Source organism: Populus alba, chromosome 4 (genome assembly GCF_005239225.2).
Source record: "Populus alba chromosome 4, ASM523922v2, whole genome shotgun sequence".
Lineage (NCBI taxonomy): Eukaryota > Viridiplantae > Streptophyta > Magnoliopsida > Malpighiales > Salicaceae > Populus > Populus alba.
Window position 1 is genome coordinate 7,080,558 of NC_133287.1, and position 25,868 is coordinate 7,106,425.

General features: G+C 30.6%; 3 protein-coding genes across 6 annotated transcripts; 2 read left to right on the forward strand and 1 right to left on the reverse strand.

Moving 5' to 3' along the window:
• The first annotated feature begins 761 nt into the window (after window positions 1-761).
• LOC118030271 (glutamate decarboxylase-like) lies at window positions 762-4,851 on the forward strand. 2 transcript variants are annotated; one of them, XM_035034323.1, is made up of 7 exons: window positions 762-850; window positions 938-1,142; window positions 3,207-3,407; window positions 3,505-3,719; window positions 3,807-4,060; window positions 4,164-4,216; window positions 4,304-4,851. In XM_035034323.1, exons 1-7 carry the CDS (start codon window positions 762-764, stop codon window positions 4,790-4,792), a joined length of 1,506 nt encoding a protein of 501 aa, XP_034890214.1. In that variant the 3' UTR covers window positions 4,793-4,851. The 2 variants fall into 2 exon arrangements, with proteins under 2 accessions (XP_034890214.1, XP_034890215.1); XM_035034324.1 differs by lacking the exons at window positions 762-850; window positions 938-1,142; window positions 4,164-4,216; window positions 4,304-4,851 and having other exon boundaries at window positions 3,213-3,407; window positions 3,807-3,854; window positions 3,893-4,048.
• Window positions 4,852-10,010: 5,159 nt separating this feature from the next.
• LOC118030273 (universal stress protein PHOS32) lies at window positions 10,011-11,962 on the reverse strand. 2 transcript variants are annotated; one of them, XM_035034325.2, is made up of 4 exons: window positions 11,576-11,962; window positions 11,329-11,438; window positions 11,089-11,210; window positions 10,011-10,315 (listed from the first exon to the last, which is right to left on the reverse strand). In XM_035034325.2, the coding sequence occupies exons 1-4, from the start codon at window positions 11,748-11,750 to the stop codon at window positions 10,234-10,236; spliced, it is 489 nt and encodes a 162-aa protein (XP_034890216.1). In that variant the 5' UTR covers window positions 11,751-11,962; the 3' UTR covers window positions 10,011-10,233. The 2 variants fall into 2 exon arrangements, with proteins under 2 accessions (XP_034890216.1, XP_034890217.1); XM_035034326.2 differs by having other exon boundaries at window positions 11,089-11,207; window positions 11,576-11,959.
• Window positions 11,963-18,816: 6,854 nt separating this feature from the next.
• Window positions 18,817-23,450, forward strand: LOC118030274 (transmembrane 9 superfamily member 4-like). Of its 2 annotated transcripts, none has more exons than XM_035034330.2 (8): window positions 18,817-19,080; window positions 19,994-20,034; window positions 20,111-20,696; window positions 20,793-20,930; window positions 21,042-21,198; window positions 21,934-22,418; window positions 22,796-23,048; window positions 23,148-23,450. In XM_035034330.2, the coding sequence occupies exons 1-7, from the start codon at window positions 18,929-18,931 to the stop codon at window positions 23,013-23,015; spliced, it is 1,779 nt and encodes a 592-aa protein (XP_034890221.1). In that variant the 5' UTR covers window positions 18,817-18,928; the 3' UTR covers window positions 23,016-23,048; window positions 23,148-23,450. The 2 variants fall into 2 exon arrangements, with proteins under 2 accessions (XP_034890221.1, XP_034890220.1); XM_035034329.2 differs by having other exon boundaries at window positions 18,818-19,080; window positions 22,796-23,044.
• Window positions 23,451-25,868: the final 2,418 nt, after the last annotated feature.

A 25,868-nucleotide genomic window follows, 5' to 3' on the forward strand; every position in this document is an offset into this window, starting at 1 on the left:
TTTTTCAATTCAATTATCCCAATTAAAAAATATATGCAATTAGGTGCTAATTTAGGTTCAAATAAGCTTAATTGTGTGGAATAAAAGTTTGATCACTAAATTAAAAATTAAAATAAACTCACCGCGCTATAATCAACAATGATTTGTGAGAGAGTGGTTATGCTACAATAATTTCAGCACTCCTTTAATTTCTTTTAATTTAATTAAGTGCAATCAACTCAGGTATTCTCAAGGACAATTATGAAATAAATCAGAAGAGTAGATTACCATTAACTTAAAATAATAATTAAAAAAAAACATCACAAAAAAGAAATCAACAGAGAATAAACTACTTTCAAACATTTATATTATATCTTTGTTTTTATCTATTTAGCCATATATATATATATATATATATCTTTCTGTCATCTAACATTAATCAAATGCAATGGAGCAAAATGTAAACCTGCTTAAAAAAAAAACAGAGAATAAAAAAATAAAAATAAAAAGAACAGGAAATAAATGAAATCAACAGGAAATGTCATCTAAAATAAATGAGGCCAAACCTAAAATTCTAAGAGATTAAAAAAAACACACTATACTCCATAATTCCCCCAGCCAAACAAAAAAGAAATGATAGAGTAACCATAAATGACAATGTCTGTTATATATGGCAAGAAAAGCTGCAAAAACAATAAAGCCTCAAAGTTTGCACCATATATATAAGCATCATCCCTCTCTCGTTTTCTGTCTCTCTGCTACCTCTGATCTTTCTTCACGCCATGGCTCTCTCCAAGACGACTGCACTAGACACTGATGTTTCCGTCCACTCGACCTTCGCATCTCGATATGTTCGAGCCTCGCTTCCAAGGTGATCTATATCCCATCACCTCCTGAATCTGTTTTTCTGATTCCGATCTTTAAATCTTCTGTTTTTCCATGATGAACACTCTTCCAGGTTCAGAATGCCGGAGAATTCGATCCCAAAAGAGGCAGCCTACCAGATCATAAACGATGAGCTCATGCTGGACGGGAACCCTAGGCTGAACCTGGCGTCTTTTGTGACAACATGGATGGAGCCTGAGTGCGACAAGCTCATCATGGCTTCTGTTAACAAGAACTATGTTGACATGGATGAGTATCCTGTCACCACTGAATTACAGGCGAGTTAATTATATTTGCTTGGTATTTCAGATCATATTCTTGTGTTGCATTCATAAATTATATATTTCCACGCATGAATTAATTCTAAAATGGATATTTCATTTAGATCAAAAACTAACTTGTTTCAGCTCTTTGGATCTGTAATCTTCTCATGAATTAAGTGATGCATGGAGGTGTGACAGCCATGATAGTTTACTAGCCAGCACTATTCAGATCATTGTTATACAAAGATTTTGACTAAATAAAAAAAATTATATCAAAAACTTTATATTACGTCTAGTTAATGTCTAGGGATAAAAGTGACATGCATGTACAAGAAGAAACAAAAAGATATTAGGCTACAGAAACAGAGATAGATCTGTTTTTTAAACAGTTTTGAATAAGTTAATTCTCTTTTTAAATAATTAATTGTTTTTTTTAATTTCTTTTGCTGATATATATAATAATTAAATGCTATTTTAATGTCAATAAATATGTCAGTTTTTTACTCATTGAAATGATATTTAAAAAGAAATATCTATATATGGTGTAATTAATATTATTGATATATAATCCTATATATCATAGTTGTTGCTGGCCTGGAGGGAAAGTAGGATAAAATGGAAAACAGAAAGAAGGCATATTTTTAGGCAGATTGAGGTTTGATTGGGTCATCATTAGTTTTGCTTGGTGCTTTTTTTCTTAAGACTAGGTGTTGTTTATCCGAGATTTCAGCTTTAAGCTCTGTAATTTCGGTGTGTCCAAAGGTAAAATATTGAAATGTTGCAAGGACTTGGATAGGCGGACCAACCCAATCATTTATTGGTTTAAAATTGTATTAATAAAAATATATATTAAAATAATAATTTTTTATTTTTAAAAAATTATTTTTTAAACATCATTGTATCAAAATAATCTAAAAATATTAAAAAAATTAATTTAAAACAAAATAAAAAAATAAAAAAATATTTTAAAAAAACACACTATTAAAACATAAAATCAAACAAGTTAAAGAAAAAAAATATTAGCTCAACTTGCTCCAACAGATAAACCTGATGAGTTATCAATCAACTTTTAATCTAGTTTGTGATTCAAATTAAATTGGATGAGAATTATCTTGCATAATTCGGTTAACATGACAAGTCAACTAGTACAAATCAATTTTAATTTAAAAAAATCAAAAAAATATTATTTAATTTTTTTAAAATAAAAAAAATCATATGATATTATTTTAAATTTACTTGGGTTTTATCCAAATTAATTTATATGTTTAACATGTGACTCAAACCATGGGCAAGAACAGATTTATTAACTTTGATATTAAAAGAATTTAGAGCAGAAATTGGCAATAATATTGGAACACAAACTCTCTATAATCTTGTATGATAATTTCTCTTGAAATATCAGTATTTTTTTTTAAATACCAAAAAAAAATCAATTAAGAAGCTAGAAAGATCACAGAATAGATAAATGCACCAAAATTATTAAGAAATCGTTGTTAAAAATAATTTAATTATTAATTTTAAGGAGATTTCATATACAATATTATCATTACTTTCAAATAAAAGATTAGAGCAAAGAACATATATATTTACCCCCCAAAATATCTTGCAACTCACAACAATGTCCCCAAACAAAAAACAAATCCCAATTGGATCCCATAATCGATTAGACCTTACCCAATTAACCCTCCCCTTAAATTTTTTGCCTTTAAATCTTAAGAAACGAGACCATTTTAATTGGGTGATGTTTGATAGAAGAGGGATATAATTGGGAATTGCTTTTAGTTTGGGGAGCCAGCAAGAATAATGGGATATTTTGGAGACAAATATGTCTTTTTCTAGAAAAAATATCAATTTAAAAAATTTTCAAAATAATTTAACCACATAATTCCCTCCATAAAACAATAAAGCTTCTCGTATAATTTTGCCTTATTCTTCATATGGTCTTATTAATGAGAAAACAAATCAGTCCCAATTAACTCAAAAAATAATTAATTTAAATCTGAATTACAAACATCTTTTAAATAACGAACATTTAATATTAAAGCTCATGAGCTCATCTTCTAATTCCTATACAAGCAGAATCGATGTGTTAACATGATAGCACATCTCTTCAATGCCCCACTTGGAGAATCAGAGACTGCAGTTGGAGTAGGAACTGTAGGATCCTCGGAGGCAATCATGTTGGCAGGTTTAGCATTCAAAAGAAAATGGCAGAAGAAGAGAAAAGCTGAGGGAAAGCCCTGTGATCAGCCCAACATCGTCACCGGGGCCAACGTTCAGGTAATAAATTTAGATATTTAATATGCCTCTTTTTCAATAAGTCAAATGTGATCATTGCTAGAATAGCTGAGAATTTGTTGACCCTTTTGCATGGAAGGTTTGCTGGGAGAAATTTCCGAGGTATTTTGAAGTGGAGTTGAAAGAAGTGAAGCTAAGAGAAGGCTATTATGTGATGGACCCTGAGAAGGCCGTGGAAATGGTGGATGAGAACACAATCTGTGTCGCTGCTATCCTTGGCTCCACTCTCAATGGAGAGTTTGAAGATGTCAAGCTCTTGAATGATCTATTGACTGAGAAGAACAAGGAAACTGGGTATGATCTCTCTCTCTCTCGATCGACACTCATTAATTCTTACATGTACGTTACACTAAATCCAACAAGAATCTCACTATTTTGCAGATGGGAGACACCAATCCATGTGGACGCAGCGAGTGGAGGATTCATAGCACCATTCATATACCCTGATCTTGAATGGGATTTTCGGTTGCCATTGGTGAAGAGCATCAATGTTAGTGGACACAAATATGGACTAGTTTATGCTGGGATTGGTTGGGTCATTTGGAGGAGCAAAGAGGACTTGCCTGAAGAGCTTATCTTCCATATCAATTATCTCGGAGCTGATCAGCCCACCTTCACCCTTAACTTCTCTAAAGGTTATTAATTATTTCCAGGCTCAAAATACCTTTCTCTCAACAGTTTTCTACCTACCTAGGTATCTTACATGGATGAGTTAAATCTTGCCTCTTGTTGTTGCAGGTTCTAGTCAAGTCATTGCCCAGTACTATCAACTAATTCGTTTGGGTTTTGAGGTAGGTTTCAACATCTATGCATGGACATGAGAAATATTTAGCTAGTTTTGAGACACCAAAATTATATAATAATCGTTTTTTCATCAGGGATACAAGAATGTTATGGAGAATTGTAGAGACAACATGCGAGTGCTCAAAGAAGGATTGGAGCTGACAGGCAGGTTCGACATCATCTCTAAAGACATTGGAGTACCATTGGTAGCCTTTTCTTTGAAGGACAGCAGCACCCACAATGAGTTCGAGGTATCCGACATGCTAAGGCGGTTTGGTTGGATCGTGCCTGCGTACACCATGCCTCCTGATGCTCAACATATTACAGTGTTGCGCGTCGTTATACGAGAAGACTTCTCAAGAACACTAGCCGAACGGCTTGTCAATAATATCCAGAAAGTTATGCATGAGCTAGAGACCGCTCCATGCAAGGTTTGTGCTAGGATTTCGATTTCTGGTGATGGTGATGATGAGCAGCATGGTGCTGTGGTTGTGAAGAAAACTGCTCTAGAGACCCAGAGGGAGATAACTACAATTTGGAGGAAGTTTGTCATGGAGAAGAAGAAGATGAATGGTGTTTGCTAAAGATTTTTCTCACTTCTTCAATTATCTCCCAAATCAGTGGAGCCTTAGTCGCATTTGGAAATGCCGGTGTGGTTGTGATTATATTCGCGTTGCAAACCAAAAGCATTATTTTAATACTTTTGATTTGAAGACGCGAATAGTGTTTTTCAAGTTGCATATTGTCTATTCCTGGAATTTGTTAAAATTCTACTTATTATATGATAATAATATATATCCCTCTTAAGCTTTCAAGGTTTTATTTTACAATTAGCATATATCAAAATTAAATTCAATACATATTTCACAATGAAATTTAAAGTACATTATTAGGGGGGGGGGACTTACTGGAAGTTATCTTTAATGTCTAATTGAGCTTGTTTCATAAATAAAGAAGTAATTTATTTTTTTTTATTAAACAGGAGATCTAGCATACATACTTCAAGATCCTTTCAAAATTTCTAAATCTCCATCTTATTTATCTCCTGGGAGAACTCATTGGAGTTATCCTTACTTCCATGGAAAACAATTGACATTGCAGTCACGATGCCTCCATGGACCATCTTGAAGGACAGGCCAACCACCGACACCACGTATTGCACCATCCCTTTCACCTGTGTGGATATCGAACAGTTTACTGAGTCCATTCCATACCATATTACAAAAATACGAGGCATCTAGGACAAAAATCAAATGACCAGCTACCATGAGGAGAGAGGGATCTTAAGCTAGCCAAGATCATAATTTCCTGGCTTACGATGAACTAAGAGTTCCGAGCCTGAATCCAGATCGTTTGTGATGGAAAGCTGTGTTCTTTTTGTACAGCAAGCATCGCTGATCAGGGTTATATATGAACAACATGAACAGTGGTAATGCCTTGAAATATTTAGTGAAAAAAATCATGTAAGTATTGGGGTTTCATTGGACTTGATCACCTGGTAAGTGCTTTGCACAAACTCAAGATAAAGTTTTAAGGCGTCATTTTTTATTTTTATTCTTTTGTGTTTAAGTGCAATTTAAAAGTGTTTTTAGATTGAAAAAATATCAATGGATATTTTATTTTATAATTTTAATGTGTTAATATTAAAAATCAAAAATATTTAAAAAATATATTTTGATACGTTTTCAAGTTAAAAATATTTTTTAAAAATATCATATATAACAATATCAGACAAAATCATATTGTGTAATGAAAAACAGTATTCATTTACCTTTATTTTCATGTTTATCTATACTTTGTGTATTGTGAGTTATGTAGATTGGACATAATATTAGTTTGTGTTGTTATTGTTGTTGTTTTTATTATTATTATTATTATTATTATTATTATTATTATGAAATAAAAAAGAATTAAAAGGGCTTGATTTTTCATAGTGGCAACCAACCGTTAAAAGCCAAGTTTTTTTTTGTCATTTTGGTCCTTGTATTTGTGAGGATTTTTTTTTAATTTTATTTTTCAACATTGGATTTATTGGGTATAAGATAATTTGCTTTGATTTATTTTTATGGAGTTTTCTTGTCTCACTACTCAGATCACAAGTTTTGCGGGTTAGCTGTGTTGACTTAAGTTCTTTTTGATATTTTTTAATTATTATTTTTTATCAACTTCATCCTTCAATATTGAGTTAATAGAAAATTAGATTTTATAATTGTTTTTTATTTATTTATTTTTATGGAGTTATCATTGTATGATGACCCGACTTCCGAGTTTTATGGGTTAGCCATGTTAACTCAAGTATTTTTTTTGTCCTTTTTTAAATTGAGTAGTTATTTTTTTTATTTTATCCTTTAATATTTAATTTATTGATAATTTGACTTTATAATTCTTCTTATTTGTTTTCTATGGAGTTATGTTGGTCTCTTAACCCAAGTTTGGCAGCTTAATCCTAATTGACTTTTTTTTTTTGTCTTTATTTATTTTTTTTTTTTACTTTAATCTTTCAATATAGGATTGCTTGGGAATTGAGCTTTATAATTTTTTTTATTTGTTTACTATAGAGTTATCACAATCTTATAAACTCCGGTCACGAGTTAGATCGGTTGACCGAGGGTTTTTTGTCTTTTTATAGCTGAATTTATTTTTCAATTTGTTCCTTCAATGAATTGGGTCATAATTGTTTTATTTTATTTTTTTTTGTGTGGTTATCATGGTCTCATAACCCTACTTTCGAGTTTTGTAGGTTAGCCATGTTAACTCGGTTTTTTTTTCCTTTTTCAAATTGAGTTTTTATTTTATTTTATCCTTCAACGTTTAGTTTATTAAGAATTTGACTTTTTAATTTTTCTTATTTGCTTTTTATAGAGTTATTTCAATCTCTTGATCCAAGTTTGGTAGGTTAACTCGAGTTGACACGGGTTTTTTTTTGCCTTATTTATTTATTTTTTTTCATTTTAATCCTTCAACATTGAATTGATTAAGAATTGAGCCTTATAATTATTTTTATTTGCTTTCTATGGTGTTATCACAATCTTATAACTCAGGTTACGAGTTAAGCCAAATGACCAAAGGTATTTTTGTCCTTTTTTTAGTTGAATTTATTTTTTAATTTCATCATTCAATATTTTTTTTATTGAAAATTATGCTTTACAATTTATTTGGTTTGTTTTCTATGAGGTTATTTTGGTCTTATGACCTTATTGTCTGGTCGGTTGATTCGGGTGGATTTTTGTGTCTTTTTTAAGTGATTTTTTTTTTAATTTTATCCTTCGACATTAAATTGATTTTAGAAATTGAGTTTTATAATTTATTTCAATTTACTTTCTATGGTGTTATCCTGATCCCATGATCCATGTTTGGCCGATTAATTCGGGTTGACTCGCTTTATTTTTTTATTTGAATTTTGTTTTAATTTTATTATTTATTATTTAGTTGTTTGAGAATTGAATTTAATATTTTTATTATTATTATTTTCTATTGATTATCAGGGTCTTATAACCCTGGTAACATATTAGACAAGATAACCCGATTTGATCCGAGTGGATCTAAAATATTATCATTTTAATATTTTTAAAATAATATATTATTTTGATTTTTTTTAAATTAAACTATATTTTTATTAATTGTCTAAATTATTTTTTAAATTTATTATTAATCAAGTCACATTAAGTTAATATTTATATAATTAAAAAATTTATACCAAATATTTTAATATTAAAAAAAAAAATTGATCAAAGTCACAGCATAAGGCTGTCAATTTTCTACTACTATATCTAATCACTATCTCTTTAAGATTTGTAACTCCAAGATTCCACGGTGTTGCAGGGGACATTAAATGGTAAGGAAAATAAAAAATTCTAACTAAAAAATCTTTAAAAAAAAAAAATTAACCTTTTTAATTGAACTTTAGTTTAAAAATTTCATAAATTATAAATTTAAAAAATTAACTTAGATTTAAAATTTGCACAAGGTTTTTTTTTTACTTTATTCTTCAATATTAAATTATTATTTTTTAAGCTATGATTTTTTAGTTTCATTTATTTAATTGGAGATTGAGTTTTTTTATATGATTTTTAAAAGTTTTAAAAAATAACTCAGGTTATGTTTTTGTTTGTCGCTTTTTGTTAAATTTAGCTTTTTTAAAAGAAATTTTGTTTTTAAACTAAATTAAATTAATTGATTAAATATAATCATGAAATACTCAATTAATGATATTTTATTTTGTTTACCTTTTGGGTTATTGCTTTGATGGCCCATGCAGCCTTTTTCAGTGTCGTCGTGCAGCTTCCACAATGATATTAATACTATTTTGGTGAGCTCTGAGTGATCAAGGGGTGTCCATGATGGAGTAATGGTGAGTGCCACTATGCTTTTCTTTTCTCTCCTTATGATGTTGGCAAGTCATTTTTCTTAGTTAATTATTGGTTTTTTTTTGTATTTGCTCTATTTATTGTCAATGTTTTTTTTTTTTTAAATCATATTATTAAATTAATCAACTTATTGAATTTAGTTAAATCAATAATCTGTTTCAGATTTTTCTTGTTTCTTTGAAAACATTACAATTGCCTAAACATCATTTTTATGCTAGAAAAAAAATTTACACTAAAAAAAATTTGGTTCGACATGCAATCTAACATGAGTCACCAATCCAATCCTATTTAAGATATAGATTGGAATATGTGTTATCCTAAATGTTTATTTTTAGTCTTGTTTATGCTGAACTTATTTAAACGTGTTGGTTTTGGGTTTTTTGTTTTTTTTTTTTAAAAAGGTAGAAGTAGAAAAGAAGAAGAGAGAAGAGATAGATGTTGTGTGTGAAACAAATATACATGAATGATAGGACTCGGCTGAAAATCTCCCAGCCATGACTATGCAATGGGATTATATATATATAGAGAGAGAGAGAGAGAAAGGGAATTAAAAGGGAACTCCATTTTCATCCCCTAACAAAAAACCTTTTAAAATTGGTTAATTTCATTTTCAATGTATCAGAGATTACTTAATCAGGTTCTAATGCTGAATATTAATAATAGCCTTGGATGGAAGGACCCAATTGAGAAATGTATGATACTTTGATGATCCAAATAAGAGACTGTATAGTTTGGGCACCCAATTGAGATTTGTGTTTAGATTTTTCCGAATTAAAACGACTACACAAGCTTATCAATAGCCACCTCACATAATTTAAACAGGTCTCCACCACAAATTTATGAATTAAAATTGAATATTTAATGGGTGTAGTTTAATTAGTGAGGTTTTATAAAATTTTATATAATTATTAATTTTAGAATTTATAAAATTAATTAAGATAAACCAAATATTCATATAAATAAAAAAATATATATAAAATCTTCGGTCCAAGCAGGACATGGACGTGGAGCTATCAATCTGCCATAGGCCAATAAAAAAAGGACACACTTTATATATATACGTGTGTATTAATGTCAACCAACAGTGAACGGTTCAAATGTTTCCTTGGTTGTTTTTTTTAAATAAGATATCAAGTTTTATAAATAAAAATATTATTATAGGAGTTTTATTAAATTGAGTTGAACCAATTAAATTAGTTAAAATTAAGTAAATTTAGTTTTAAAGGATATAATTTAACTTGTTAGACTTTAAACTTACTTTTTAAAAATCATAAATTCTAGTGTAACAAATATCAGAATTATTAAAAATTTATAAAATTATTAATTTTAGAATTTTAAAAGATTAATCAAGATAAGATATGTATAAATTAATCTATATATTCACAATAAAAAAAAATCAGTGGACTTTCAGATAAAAGTAATTAAAAAACAAATATCTACGAAAAATAGAGATGAGCTCAAATTGGAAGCAAATCATTGATATCCTTGTCACACTTTTATCACACCAGCACCCGTAACTTGTACTGTATCTACTCTTACCAAATACTGACGTGGCAGGAAAAAAAAAAACTGTAAGAAAGACATGAAAGTACAGACATTGAGCCTCGTGATATTGTCGGCAATCCCATGTTGCCACACAAGCTAGATTATTGAGGACCCTAAGGTTTGGATCCCTTAACGACAGTGACTGGGCATGGAGCATTTGTCACCACGTAGTTGCTAACACTCCCAAGCAACACCCTGCCATCAGCATAGTAGAAAAAATAAATGAAAAAAAAATTATTATTTTTTAAATACTTTAAAATACAAAAATATATTAAAAATTTATAATATCTCCGAATACTTTTACTTTTCAGCATTAAGAATAAAAAATGCTACATGATCAAGTATTGTAATATTCGGTCAAATTAGGGTAGGAGTTTAGGCCAAAACTAGAAATTCTCTAATTTGTTTAGAAATATAATTATAGTTATTTTTTAAATTATTTTTTATACTAAATTGCATTAAAATGATATCTTTTATTATTTTTAAAATTAACGCATTAAAACGAAACAAAATATACTAAAATAATTAACTTTTTAACAAAAAAAATTAAATTTTTATGGAACGTCATTTACACTGCGTTTTCAAATGATGCCGAATTTCTTAATAGCCGGATTAGTAATAGATTTTTTATTGAAGCCGGATTTTAAATTAAATATAATAAAAAATTAATTTTATCGACTACATTTAACATTTTAAAAATAAAATTAAATCATATCGTTTTAAATTAATTTTCAAGTCAACTCAAATTTATCCACCTAACTCATAATGTATGCCAAGTTTAATAACTTTTGTTTGATATAAAAAAAAAAAAAAACGAAAGTAACAAGTTGAACAAAAATAACATTGATGTTTTTAAATCAAATTCAATTTAAACATGGGAGATAAACGGAAATGAAAAATGAAAAAAGAAAGAAAGAAAGAAAGAAATTCACATTAGGGCACTTAGATTTGATTGACAAGAAAAATACCTTTTGATAGCACCTAAACCCCTACTTCCCATAACAAGAGAATCCAACTTAAGATCCTCCACGGCATCAATCAACTTCTCCCTTGGATCTCCCCAGTAGACCTTCGCCGCCACTTCAGCCTGCTAATTAACCACACAATTAATCACCAAAAACATAAATAAATATATCATTTTGGCACCATAAAGAGCAGATCATACAGAAAATCATAGATCAAAACTAGGATCATGCACGCATACATACCCCCTTGGTCCTTGAAACTGCATCAAGAATATCAAGAACTTCAGGATCATAAGTAAGCCCGTATTGCTTTGAAAAATTGATCTCCCTGAATTCCGCGAGTGGCACTAAGGCTGAAAACTCGTAAAAAAAATAACATTAGCTCCGTAAATAACTTGACAGATTATAAATTAAATCCATGGATACATGCGACAGCTAGCCCTGAGTTTTCAGGTCAAGAACAGGCAGTAAGAAATGGGAAAATACATACGTGATCCAGTGCCCCCAAAAAGCTGCCTCCTGGTATGATCGGCGTTAGGAGGCTGAACTTGGATCAGAATAATCCGGTCACCTCCACCTATCAAATTCTCCGCCGCCCACCGCAGGGCTGCTTTGCTTGTAGAAGAGTAATCCATCCCGACACCAACCGTACGTGCCTTTTCCATCTCTAAAATGCTCTAAAAGAAAGATATTCTTGGAGCTGCTGTGTTTTTTAATTATTGAATAATATTGGATATATGTCACGGTTTATGCTTCTTGAAATTCTTCTGGGCTTTGGATTATTTATTTGTAGAGCAGGAGAGCAAGTTCTTGAAGCAACTAGCAGCACAAAAAATCAAATTTGGGTACGACTTTTCTCATAGAAAATAAATTTTGGACAAAGTGGGGGAATTTAGCATCATTAAAGATTGCTAACAGTGTCAGTTTCCTTCCAGAAGGTTTGTCTTTGTCCCCTGCATAATTATTAACATGCCTAGATATATTGACTTTTTTTGTGCTAATTAATTCATATTCAATAAATTTTTATGGTAACCTAGGTTAGGACTGTTGTTGTAACTTTTTTTTTTACCTTTTTTATTTTAATGATTTTTTTTAAATTTTAAAAAAATACATTTATATGATTATTCTAATATTCTAAAAATTGGTTTCATTCATCTTGGTGAGAAAATTGAGTGAAAAGGATAAAGTAAGCGTTGCAAAATCATTAACATAAGTAAAATCCAGAGAAAATGAAATGCCCAAAAAAATAGATTAAAAGAGAAAAATAACAAATACATATAAAATTTTGTCGAGACTCTCCACTGCTACAATCACAATCACGTAAAGTTGTATTTATTCACTGTCCTTGCATAAAAAATAAAGACTATGGAAATAAATAAAAAAAATTAGTTGGGAAAAAAAGTGGGGATATAAAATAAATATGTCTCTAAAATAAATTTATATGTTATTAAAATAGATAATACAAGAAAATGTATTATCTCTTCTCTTCAGTACTAAAACAATGACTGGGCTGTTATATAATTTTAATGTGAACTCCCTTGTTATTGGGCTTGTTTGCATGCATACTGTCAACATCGGGTCAGTATAGCATGTGGATCTATCTTGTCCATGTGGATCTTATGAAAATATTTAATTTACTACCGACGAAAAAAACAAACATCCTGATATTTTTCATAATAAATAAATAAATTGTAAACGCCCCTGATGTGATGTGTTGTAATTTCTTAAAAATGTAGTTCTACTTATATTTTTTAAAAAAATTAAATAATTTTTTTTAAAAATTAAATTTTTTATGTTTTAAATTGTTTTGATACGTTGGTTTTAAAAATAATTTTTTTTTAAATAAAAAAAAAATATCATTTTAATATAATTTAGCACAAAAAATATTTTGAAAAATAATTACAATCATATTCTCATAACAAATTTTTATTTAATTTAGTTTAAATATTAAATTGATTAGATTTTAATTATCAGAACAAAATTTTGGTATAAAAATAATAGAGTTTTCATCATTTTTAAAAGTTTAATATTTTTTAAACATCCCTCTACTCTCTCTATCTTTTTCCTTTTATATAAAGGTTCATTTATTATTTTTATTTTAATATCATTCTTATACATTATACCTTCGTTATCATTATGTTATTTTCTTAATTGGCATTACTAACACAGTTTAAAAATTACTATTATCACACACCGAGACTTGTAGCCCAGCAGTGACAAGGATTTTCTTATCTCTACATCATGAGTTCAAGCTTCAACATATATTCTTGTCACTAAATATTTTAAGGCACTATCACTGTTCATGTTGTTCATATATAACCCTGAGCGATGCTTGCTGTACAAAAAGAACACAGCTTTCCATCACAAACGATCTGGATTCAGGCTCGGAACTCTTAGTTCATCGTAAGCCAAGAAATTATGATCTTGGCTTAAGATCCCTCTCTCCTCATGGTAGCTGGTCATTTGATTTTTGTCCTAGATGCCTCGTATTTTTGTAATATGGTATGGAATGGACTCAGTAAACTGTTCGATATCCACACAGGTGAAAGGGATGGTGCAATACGTGGTGTCGGTGGTTGGCCTGTCCTTCAAGATGGTCCATGGAGGCATCGTGACTGCAAAGTCAATTGTTTTCCATGGAAGTAAGGATAACTCCAATGAGTTCTCCCAGGAGATAAATAAGATGGAGATTTAGAAATTTTGAAAGGATCTTGAAGTATGTATGCTAGATCTCCTGTTTAATAAAAAAAATAAATTACTTCTTTATTTATGAAACAAGCTCAATTAGACATTAAAGATAATTTCCAGTAAGTTTTTTTTTTCTTCCTAATAATGTACAATTAGGCATTACTAATCCAAACACCTCACGTGAATAAAAAAAAATATTTTCTTTTTAATTTCATGATTTTTTTTTCTTTTCAATTTCATTTTTAATTTTTTTTTACTGATCATCTGAGTTGTATTTAAACAAACCAAGTCAATTAGGTTATCAAATCTCACATGTTTAATTTTAAATTCAAGCTAGGCAAAGAGTTGAATTAGAGGTTTTTTTTCTTTCAATTTTGTCATTTTTTCTCATTTTATCCCTATGTATTTTTTGATGATCATCTAGTTTTTTTTTTTTTTGACAAGTCAAGTCGATCAGTTCATCTTAAAATAAATATTATATAATTTAATTTTAAATCTATGACAAATAAAAACTTGAGTTATAAAGTTTTAAAATTGATTTGCTAAACCAAATTTAATAATAATATCAAATAATTTTTTTAAAAAATCAACTTGCAACAAAGGCCTGTAAACTAGTATTTATCTATTTATTCATGGCTTCATGGCATCCAATCAGCTGGAGATTAAGCATCTAGCAGCTGTCCACTAGCCCACGTCTCAATAGAAAAATCGAAGTAAAATTTTATTATACAAGTAGATGCCTGTTACCTGTGAGGATCAAAATCCACCAAACTTGTAGCTAATGAATCTTTTATTTCACTGAATAATAATAACAATAATAAACCATGTTAGAAAATGCATTAAAAACAAATTTATAGAGTAGAATAATAATGAATCGGGCCTACCTTCAAGCCCTCTTGGCTTTTTAGTTGACATCTAGGTTCGGTCATTGGTGAGTTGTGGAGTCATTATCCTTTGCATCTAAGCATCCATACACCTTTAAAATTAGGAGCATTGTCCCTTAATTCTCACTCTTCAAGTAGTTTATATGCATATACTGACAACCAGAATGAGATCTATCCTTATTGAGAGAGAGAGAGAGAGAGAGATCTATCCCAATCGCCAAACTAATTTTATTAATTTTTAGGCTTTGGTTGTTATCGATTTATAATATGGTAATGCGGTATGGTTTATGTTTAATCTCAATATAAATTTAAAAATATTTCATTAATATTTGTTTATTATTGTTTCATAGTCCGGTAGTGTAGCATGGTTTATGTTTTATCTCAATATAAATTTAAAAATATTTGATTAATTTATACATGTCATAATTTTATCTCAAACCTTGTTTTGAAACATTAGTCAATAAAAAACTAAAATTTATAATTTTTTTAAATATAATTTTTTCAAATCATTATCGTGAAAATTATTATTATAATAAAAAAGAAGGATAAAGAAAGGTAATGGGGAAAAGGGACATGGCATGGATTCAAACTCATGATAGTTGATTGGATTCACGTTAGAAGGAAATGTTTTGTTGTTAATGTCTAAGTATGAACGTGGGAATCACTTGTATTGAATAGATACTCCATGATTTTCACTCAATCATCATAGCCTTCTTTATATATAAATCATCTTTCTAAAAATTAATAGCAAGATTCGAATGAGATAAGGAACTAAATTAAATTATTTAAATTATTATATTGACAATTTAGCTTTTTGGAATGGTTTTTTTCATTGGATATAAATAAAAAAGAATAAAAGATCAATATCTATAAATAAAAACTCAAAATCATTAAAACCAACATAATTTAATAAATCAATCCGATGACTTGTCGATTTAGAGTCTGTCATAGGTTAGATTTTCTTTTTAATCATTTTGCATAATTTAACATGCGTGAATTAATCAATGACATATCCAAACTTGAATGAGACAACTTTAAGGAAATTTTTTTTTATTTATTTACATGGGTGTCCGTGCTAGCTTGCGCGCAACACGACTAATCCCACGACTCACTAAACATCCTGCAAACCCAGTGAGCATGTAAGACACCGAGGAGGTGACAGGCGTGCACGGTAAGGTTTGAACCCAGGATGCAGAGGAAGGGAACAAATCCCTTTAACCGCTGGGACAAGACCTCATGTGCAAACTTTAAGGAATTTTTTCATTCATCGTGATGTGTTTCAATTTTAAAAAATGATGTGATTTATTTTTCTTTTTTAAAAAATTCCATTTTAGAATTGATGTGATGATTAATGATTTGGGCTTTTAGTTCGGATAGATTTTAAGTCTATTTGACAACTATTATAACAAAAGCTGAACTTTGTGTTTAACTGTGTATTTTGTATAATAAAATTACTATTTTATGTTTAATTATTTAAGTCTTATAGCATGCATTCAAGGATGATATAATATTTTTAACGGGAAACATTTGTTATTATAAATTTGAACGGGGTAAAAAAGTTTTTTTAGTAGTTGATTTTTAATCTTTTTGGTATGGTGTAACTATTAAAGTGTTCTTTGAGTCAAATAATCTATAGCTAAGATTGAGGGGTTTTTTTGATCTTTTTCTTATCTTTTTTTTTTGTTAATATTATGTGGGGTTATGAGCATTTTAGGATTTGCATAAATTAAATTAAAAAAAAAACTGATGGCAAGTGCAATCATATAAGAGGCACTCGCGCCCTTTAGGTGGTGCGTGTAACACCTCTCAATAGACCAAACACCATGTTTCGGGGTGACTTTTGATGTGTCTCATTGCCCCTTTCATGGTGGTGCAGCGCGTTCAACCTTCTCATATATGGTGAAGCTCTGACGATGTTTTTTTTTTCCCTTTATTTTCTCTCTCTTCAACCTTAAAAAACATGCTGCCTTTGAAAAAAATCAAAAGAGTGTTATGAATTAATTTTATCACATTTAGTTCTCATTCTTTTAATTGTATCAAATATTTTTTTTTCAATTTCATCCTTTTCTATTTGATTTTTGTATCAAACTTGTTCTCTTATTTCATGATGCTTTAGGTTTGACCCTTAATGTTTTGATTTATAATTTAAATTTTTGGCTCTTTTATCAAATTTTAATTTCTTTTCAATTTCGTCCTTGAATTCATGATCTTATCTTTAATTTTTTCATATTAGGTCCTCATTCCCTTGATTTTGTTTTTTATTCTTTTGTGAATTTGATTTTTCTTTTTAATTTTACCCTTCAAATTGCATTTGATGATATTTAAGGTTTGGCCATCAATGTTTTGATTTTTAATTTTGATTCCTAACCCTTTTATCAAATTTTAGTTTATTTTCAATTTCATCCTTAGATCAAGAATCTTGATTTTTTATCGTTTTTTTTTTAATTTGATCCTCATTCTTTTAACTTTTTATTTTGGATTTATTTGTTAATTTGATTTGTTTTTCAATTTTGCCTTTCAATTCAAGATTTTATGTTGTCTTTTTTTTTTCTTTTTTTAAACAAGATCCTCATTCTTTTAATTGTTATTTTTTTATTATTTATTTTTTTATTTCATCATTCAATATTTGACTTTTTGGAATTTGATCTACTTGTTTTTCCCATTATTTTTAGGCCCCATCCAGGAGTCAATTTGAGATAAATACTAGGTCACAAGTCGAGTGGATTAATTGACCTGAGTTAACTTAAGTCGACCAAACCTTTTTGTTTTACCAAAAAGTAAAAAAGATACAGTTTTGAAGAAGGACAGCGGGGAAAGTTATCTAACCTGGGAGAAACCTTAGAATCCGTCTATGAGGGAGGGTCCGAGGATGCTGACAAAACTGAGGGCTAAACGGGGGAATTGTCTTACTGCATGAGAGTCCCACTTCGAGGGGGGCTGAAAGGGAAAAAAAAAAGCAAAATAGTCAATGGATTTTGATTAGATTTACCCTAGGTGAGCTAAGACATAGGTTGACCGCAACCTTACATTAGACCAATTCGCCCCTAATTTCTTTTGAAATCCAACTCGATTAAAGTCATAGGAAACCGGAGTCATGAGTCAACTTATTAGGTCGAGCTGAGTTTTAAAATAATAGCTTTTCAAATGTGGTATTTCCAGTTTAGTCACTAACTAGAGTTACGAGTTTGAAAAGTTAATACTAGTTGACATCGTTTTTTTTTTTTTTCAATTATATCATTTGAAGTTGTTTGTTTTGAAAAATAAACTTTATTATTTTCTTTTCAATTAAGTTACCCCTATTTCATAATCTAGGTAGGAGGTTTGTCCGAGTGGTCCAGGTTTTTTTAGGCCATTTTTTTATCCTTTTCCGTCTTGTTCTTTGATTCAATTCTTTTTAGAATTAAACTTCTTTTTTGTTTTTGCCTTCTATTAAATTATTCTGTTTATATGATTTTACTTGCAAGTTTTGGTGACCACACCTGATTTTGCTAATACTTTGTTTTTGAAGACTTTTTTTTTTCTAATTCCATCCCTCTATATTTTGATTTTTGAGGATTCACAATCATTATTTTTATTAATTCTTTTTCTATGATGTTGAGTTGTAGATTATTTTTATTTTTTTTAAATACACTTACAATGCTTGAGCATAATTTTGTTACACTGTAAAAAATTAATCTAATTTGCAATGAAGTGTGTACAACTATCTAGTACATAAATCTAAACAAAAGTATTTTTTTGAAAAAGGAAATTCTATTAAATTATTAAAAAAGAGATTTTTGTAAACAACCTAAATGAGAATTTGTTCAGGAAAAAAATATATATAAAAAGATTTTTTTTCTTTCGAATTTCATCTCTTTATATTTTAATTTTTAGAAATTGACAATTGTTATTATTTTTTTATAATATTGAATTGTGGATATTCTTTTGTTTTTTAAAAATATATTTACAATGCTTGAACATTATTTTTTTATACTATAAAAAAATTAGTTAGACCCGCAACGAAACTCTAGCAACTATATGGTCCATAAATCTAAAAAAAATCCTTTTGTTTTAAAAAGAAATACTATTAAATTATTAAAAAAAGAGATTTCCGTAAACGACCTGAACGAGAATTTGTTCAGGAAAAAAAAATATAAAATGAAAAAAAAATCTCACTCCCTGTGTTAATTAAAGGAAGCCGTCTTTCGACACGAAGACACAGCCCTAAGAAGTTCCCATATTTATAACGCTGCCCGATCTCTCACTCGATGCATCTGTGAGACACAGAGAAAATGGAGAAGAAACTAGTTCCTTGTTTGGTAGTCTCTATTTTGATCCTATGCAGTTTGACCCTTGTTAGATCAGATGCATCTGATAATCGTTACAAAGTAGGAGAGGACGTCCCTCTCTATGTCAACAAGGTTGGACCTTTTCACAATCCCAGGTAATCTAATTCTCAATCTTCTTGCAGTTTAGATTAGTTTAAGGTTATTGGTTTTGTGGGGTGTCTTGAAGTTTGTGACTTTTTGATGATTTGAGAAAATGGGGTTTGGGTTAGAATTGAAATCGTGGAGAAGGGTTTTGGAGAATTTTATTTTAGCATTAATGGGTTTGATTTCAAAGAACCCATGTATAGTTTTTTTGTTCTTGTTTGTGCTGGTTTCTTTAATTTGTGTGGACCTGAGCTGTGAGGAAGTGGATCCGTGATTTGGTTTCCTGTAAAGGAAGATAAAAGATTGGAACTTGAGCATGATAAAGAAATTGGTTGGTTACTGATTAAGTTGGAAATCTCATATAGCTTAATGTTATACTAGGAGTTGATTAAGTAGGCCATAGTATGCTGAGGAGATAATTTGTTTAGTGGCATTTTGGAAATGAAATTGTTTGATTCTAATAGAGAAAATTGTGAGCAAGAAGCAGTAGTTAATAAAAGAGTGGGTCTAGAGATGTAGGAGGTGTTTCTTTTTCTGGTGGCTCTTGTGAGCTAGAAAAGTTTAGGTATTTCAGAGATTTTTTTATTATTTTGTGGATGCTGAACTTGGATCTATATTCTCAGCTCTTTTAAGCAATGAGAAAAAACTATCACTCTTAAGCAAAATTATGCTGGAAATATGTTGATATTTTCTCTTTTCTACTCTAAATTTCATGTGTGTTTTGTGTATGTTGCTTGAGTTTAGAAGTCTTGGCTAGTAGCAAATTAGATTATTTTGAATTAGATCGGAAACTTCTTTAGTACTCGAGACATTCTAAATCTTTCGTTGTTATATTGATATTTTAACAGTTCCATTATGCATCACAAGGATTTTCTTTTCAGTCATGATTATCTAATGTTATTTTTTTCTTGTTCTTTCTGTCAGTGAAACATACCGCTATTTCGATCTGCCTTTCTGTTCATCAGGTTTGTGTCAATTTATATTATTCCTACTTTAATGCCATGTTTTACTGTGGAAGTTTGCTGATGATATTTATTACAGGTCCTACAAAGGACAAGAAGGAAGCCCTTGGTGAACTGTTGAACGGGGATCGTTTAGTGACTGCCCCATACAAACTTGACTTTTTAAGTGACAAAGACTCTGAAATTGCTTGCAAAAAAAAGCTGACAAAGGAGCAAGTTGCTCAGTTCCGAGAAGCAATTTCCAAGGACTACTACTTCCAAATGTACTACGATGACTTGCCCATTTGGGGTTTCATAGGGAAAGTTGAAAAGGAAGGCAAGAATGACCCTAGCGAATACAAATATTACCTCCTTAAGCATCTTCACTTCACCATCTTTTACAACAAGGATCGTGTCATTGAGATAACTGCACTATCCGATCCGAAAAATGTTGTGGACCTGACTGAAGATAAGGAAGTTAACGTGGAGTTCATGTATTCAGTTAAATGGAAGGAAACAGAAATTCCATATGAGAACAGGATGGAGAAATATTCACATTCTTCTTCACTGCCTCATCATTTGGAAATTCATTGGTTCTCAATTATTAACTCATGTGTGACTGTTCTCCTCTTGACTGGTTTTCTTGCAACAATTCTCATGCGAGTCCTGAAGAATGATTTTGTCAAGTAAGAACATGTTAATGACTTATGCTGTTAGAACATACACTAACATTGTTTAAGCTTTCTGGTTTATTTATTTGGTGATGCTCCCATTTACAATAGGTATGCTCACGATGAGGAGTCAGCTGAAGACCAAGAAGAGACCGGGTGGAAGTACATCCATGGTGATGTATTTAGATATCCAAAGTATAAGTCTGTACTTGCGGCGGCAGTTGGCTCTGGCACCCAGCTGTTTACTCTGTAAGTTGAACTTCAAAGCTGTGCGTGTGGGGTTTTTGTCTCAAACCTTTTTTTTAATTATTGTATGTTGCTAAGCAACCTGCTAACTTTGTATATTTACATACTTTGCAGCACATTTTTCATTTTCTTACTCGCTCTAGTTGGTGTCTTTTATCCTTATAATCGTGGAGCTCTTTTCACCGCATTGGTTGTCATATATGCCCTTACAGCTGGGATTGCTGGCTACACTGCAGCCTCTTTCTTTTGCCAACTGGAAGGAACAAACTGGGTGAGTGATCATGGGTTCCTTTTTCACTGCCTCTTGCACACATAATTCTTGGGCATGCCCAAAGCACTTGTTATTGAAGCACTTGTTATTGGTGTATTTCTATAAGGTTAATGTTATCAGATTCAGTACGCATACATAGTGGAATTGCAGTTTTTTTTAGGATCTTATTGGTTTTGGGATAAGTGCTTTGTGAAAATTGGTATAAGCATGGGTAAAGGGGGCTGAAAACCACCTTATGCTGGGTAAATTGTTTTCCTTATGTATCATATCTGAACCCATTTGATGCTGCAAAAAACAACCTGTCCTAGTGAAAGAGAAGAGTGTACTTGAAAGTTGATGGCTTAACGCTGCCTGAAGCCTTGCACTAAATTTTTAAAAAAGTGATTTTGAGAAGTCAATAAACTAAAGATCAACACTTAGAGAGTCACATTTAAATGTATCACTTTAGGTGCATTGAAACTGAGTAATGCTAGACATGGATACAAGTACAATTGATTATTTCATGCTGGTTGTGGTTTCTATGAAGACTAGCGTGGTTTGCATTTGTTGGTCTTATGATATTGATATTGATATTAATTATTAATTATTATGATGATGTAAGTTCTCTTTGGCATTGATGGAATTCCTTGTGATCCTAGTCTGTATCATTGCTGAATTTCTAGCTTTACTCTAGAAACTACCATTCAACTTTTGAGACATGCTAGGCCAAACAGTTCTGAAATTTTGGTGTGGCAGGTCAGGAACTTGCTGTTAACTGGAGGTCTGTTTTGCGGACCTCTGCTCCTCACGTTCAGCTTTCTTAATACTGTTGCAATCACATACAGTGCCACTGCAGCATTGCCTTTTGGAACCATAGTGGTGATATTTCTTATTTGGGCTTTGGTAACAACACCATTGCTGGTACTTGGTGGGATTGCTGGGAAGAACAGCAAGGCTGAGTTTCAGGCTCCATGCCGCACCACTAAATATCCCAGAGAGATTCCTTTGTTGCCTTGGTACCGGAAAACACTTCCTCAGATGGCCATGGCTGGGTTCTTACCTTTCAGTGCAATCTATATCGAACTTTACTACATATTTGCCAGTGTTTGGGGTCACAGGATCTACACCATATACAGCATCTTGTTCATTGTCTTCATCATTCTCTTGATTGTCACTGCTTTTATAACAGTGGCATTGACATATTTCCAACTTGCTGCTGAAGACCATGAGTGGTGGTGGAGGTATGTTTTACTGTTAGATCATATGAAGTTCGAGTATAAACTGTTACTACTTCTGATTTGCTTTTCCATTATTATAAGCACAATATAATATCCAAGGTTCACTCACAGAAAGAAAAAAAAAAGAGTTCTTTAATGTTGTTCTTTTCTAACTTTGAGTTAAATTTTGGCCTTTTTTCAATGTTTTCTGACTCTTAAGATCCTTATCTAAATTGCTGGAATATCCAAGTCATAATGTAATTTTGGCATTGATTAAGTCCGCTCCTGGTTTGCTTCTTCTTGCCGACGTGTTTCCTGCAAAATGCCATGTTTTAAAAGGATACATGATTGCCTGATATATTTTTCTAGACACTCACTTTTATATATTTGGTGTTTTGCAGGTCTTTCCTCTGTGGTGGATCAACTGGCTTGTTCATTTATGGCTATTGCTTGTATTACTACTTTGCAAGATCAGATATGTCCGGCTTCATGCAAACCTCATTTTTCTTTGGCTACATGGCCTGCGTTTGTTATGGTTTCTTCCTCATGCTTGGAAGCATTGGTTTCCGTGCTTCCCTGTTCTTTGTCCGCCATATTTACCACTCAATCAAGTGCGAGTAGGAAGTCACATATGGTTTTCCTTGTGTTCAGTGAGTAGGATCCCTTACTTTCTCTTAGCAGGCTTGATTGAAGGAAACTCTGCTCATTTGTATTGATGAAGGTAATCTTCTGTCGTGTCGCATTATGTTACAGGAGAAGCAACTGTTGGGTGGGAAAATGTCTTCTGGGATTGCAGGAGCCTTTATGCCACTACTTTGAAGGATGATCGCACATCAAATGGAGGACTTCTGTAATAACCTTTTTTGATAGGAGAGGAACATATAGGACCTTAGAATGCTGTTAAAAGAATTTGTGGTGCTTAAATGTGAGCTCAAGCCATCGTTTTGAATGTATTCTAGAACTGTAAGAAGCCTTAGAATTTGTGTTACTGGAAGCAGCACTCTGAACATTCTTATTTCCACAATTTATTACAGTAGCAAGATATGTTTCCCATCATTCATTTATGTCGGGGGTTAAACTAGAAAACTTGAGCATGGCGATGAAACCTGGCTGGTAATGTTTAAAAAATATGCCAGTAATTATGTTCTTGCACTGCATTAAAATCTTTAGATTGAACAAAAACGAGAGGATTAAATTAAGCTGCAAATTATTTATTAGTTATTTCTTTTATTTTTTTGGAACTGAACTGGTTAACCTTGGTGAGTTTTCTATGGCGCTTGCATTAACAGAAAATCATGGTCTATCAGCAAGATATTTGCAATAAGATGAGAGGACAAGACAGCAAACTTTTATTTATGTCTCAGACAACATTCTGGTCCAGGAGGGGATGGCGTTGGTAGCCTGTCCATTTCAATGTAAGCAGTAACAAATCAGGTCAAGACCAGATGCAAATATCAATGCTTGCTAAATCGCTTGATTTGAATTTGATGGATTCGTTTTGAATTGATCGATTCTGTTGTTGCATTTAAACCTAACAGTCTAACCTAGTATTCTAGAATTAACTCGCTCTTCAATAACAATGCCGGCCAAAGACTAACTAGAGACTCCACTTGGGATCTGGGTTCAAGATCCAGCTTAGAAGTCTATCAAGTTAAATAGCGAGTGGATAAGTTAACTCTAATCTAATAAAAAACCCTTTAATTTATTTTTTTAAAAAATCTCAAATGATGTCAATTAGACAAAATTAAAAAAAAAAAACCTAAATTGGTATCTTCTTGGATAAAAAAAATCCTTAAAGTTAACCCAATTAGATGTTTTCTAAACTTGGTTAGATTCCAATTTAAATTACATTATCATCTAGATTTAATCATGTTAACTTCTAAAATAATTAAAGGAAAAACCATTCAAAATAGGTTTTGATTTGATAGATCATTAGGCAACTTGTTGTACTAACATCAATTTATTAAATTTAGTGTGTATTTGATAATGTGGTGTAATGTATTTTTCAAATGAAAATACATTAAAATGATATTTTTATCATATTCTTTTACATAAGCATGGAAAAACAATAAAAAAATATCAATAAAAATCATCAAATTAATTTATTTTTTTGAGTGAAATGTCCATTACATGGTTGACTTTGAATTTTAAAATTTTATTTTATTTTATTTTATTTAAATCTAATGGTATAATTTAAAATGACTTTACATTATAATATGAAACATTAACTACATTGCAAAAGGAAGAAAATATTATAATTTATATGGAAAGATTAGGGCAAGCTTTTATGGGTATTTAAGAGCAGTAGTAGTTTTTTTTTAAAAAAATATTTTTTTATTTAAAAATATCAAAATAATATATATTTTTTAATTTTTAAAATTTATTTTTGATATCAACACATCAAAACAATTCAAAATCATTAAAAAAAATAACTTGAAGAATATACATATTTTAAAATTTTAACAAAATACATGTTAAAACTCACTCGCATAACATCACCCTCGTCACCCTCTTCATCACATAACATAACGGCTAATTAGGTCATTAGCGTTCTTAACACACAAAGTGGTTTTCTTTTCCTTTTCAGGAATTTGACCTGTCCTCCATGCTTCTTCAACTGCATGGTGAAATAACTATTACAACCACGTAATGGGAAAGATAGTTGGATCAAAGGAAAAGCAATTTACCACAAAAAAAGACAGTAGAAACCTCAGAATTAAGTTAATTAAGCACAGAGTAGATGATGGCATGGCAATTTTGATATCCAGGGTTTGATGAGTGTGAAGCTATGATCCTTGGCATTTAAGCATTCCCCCACCTTCATAATTTGGAGGGTTCCTTGATTCCTACTCTTCAATTAGTTTATGCATGGATTTGGGATCTATTCCAAATGAAGTCAAGCTTCTTCTTCTTAATAATAATAATAATAATTAATGTTAATTCAAGTATCATAGTTATTAAATCTGGTTTAGGGAGTTTACCTAGCAAATTTATAACTTAAAACATGACTCAAGCTAGATTTTAATTTGAGCTATTTTTATGTTGATTTAGTAAATTTACGGCTCAGAGCTTGACTTGAGTTAATTTTCAATATGAATCGGTTTGAACACTAAATTAACTTAACGAATTGATTTGTTAAATTTATGACTTGGAACCTAACTTAAATCGGATTTTAGTTTAAATTAGTATTTATATTGATCTAGTTTAATAAGTTGATTTAAAAAACTCATAATTCGAGGCTTAACTCTAGTTAATTTTTAATTTAAACTAGTTTTAATATTTATCTGGTTAAACTTGAATCATCTGACAAATTAATTTGCAACATGACTTACTCTTGACTTACCACGCAATCATTTCAAAACTAAAGAATTAAAAAAAAAAAAAAAAAACTACATGTTGAGGGTGTCTTTTAATACAATTATTTTATATGGGAACCACGAGTAGAATTATAAATTTGTAAGTGGTGCTGAAATA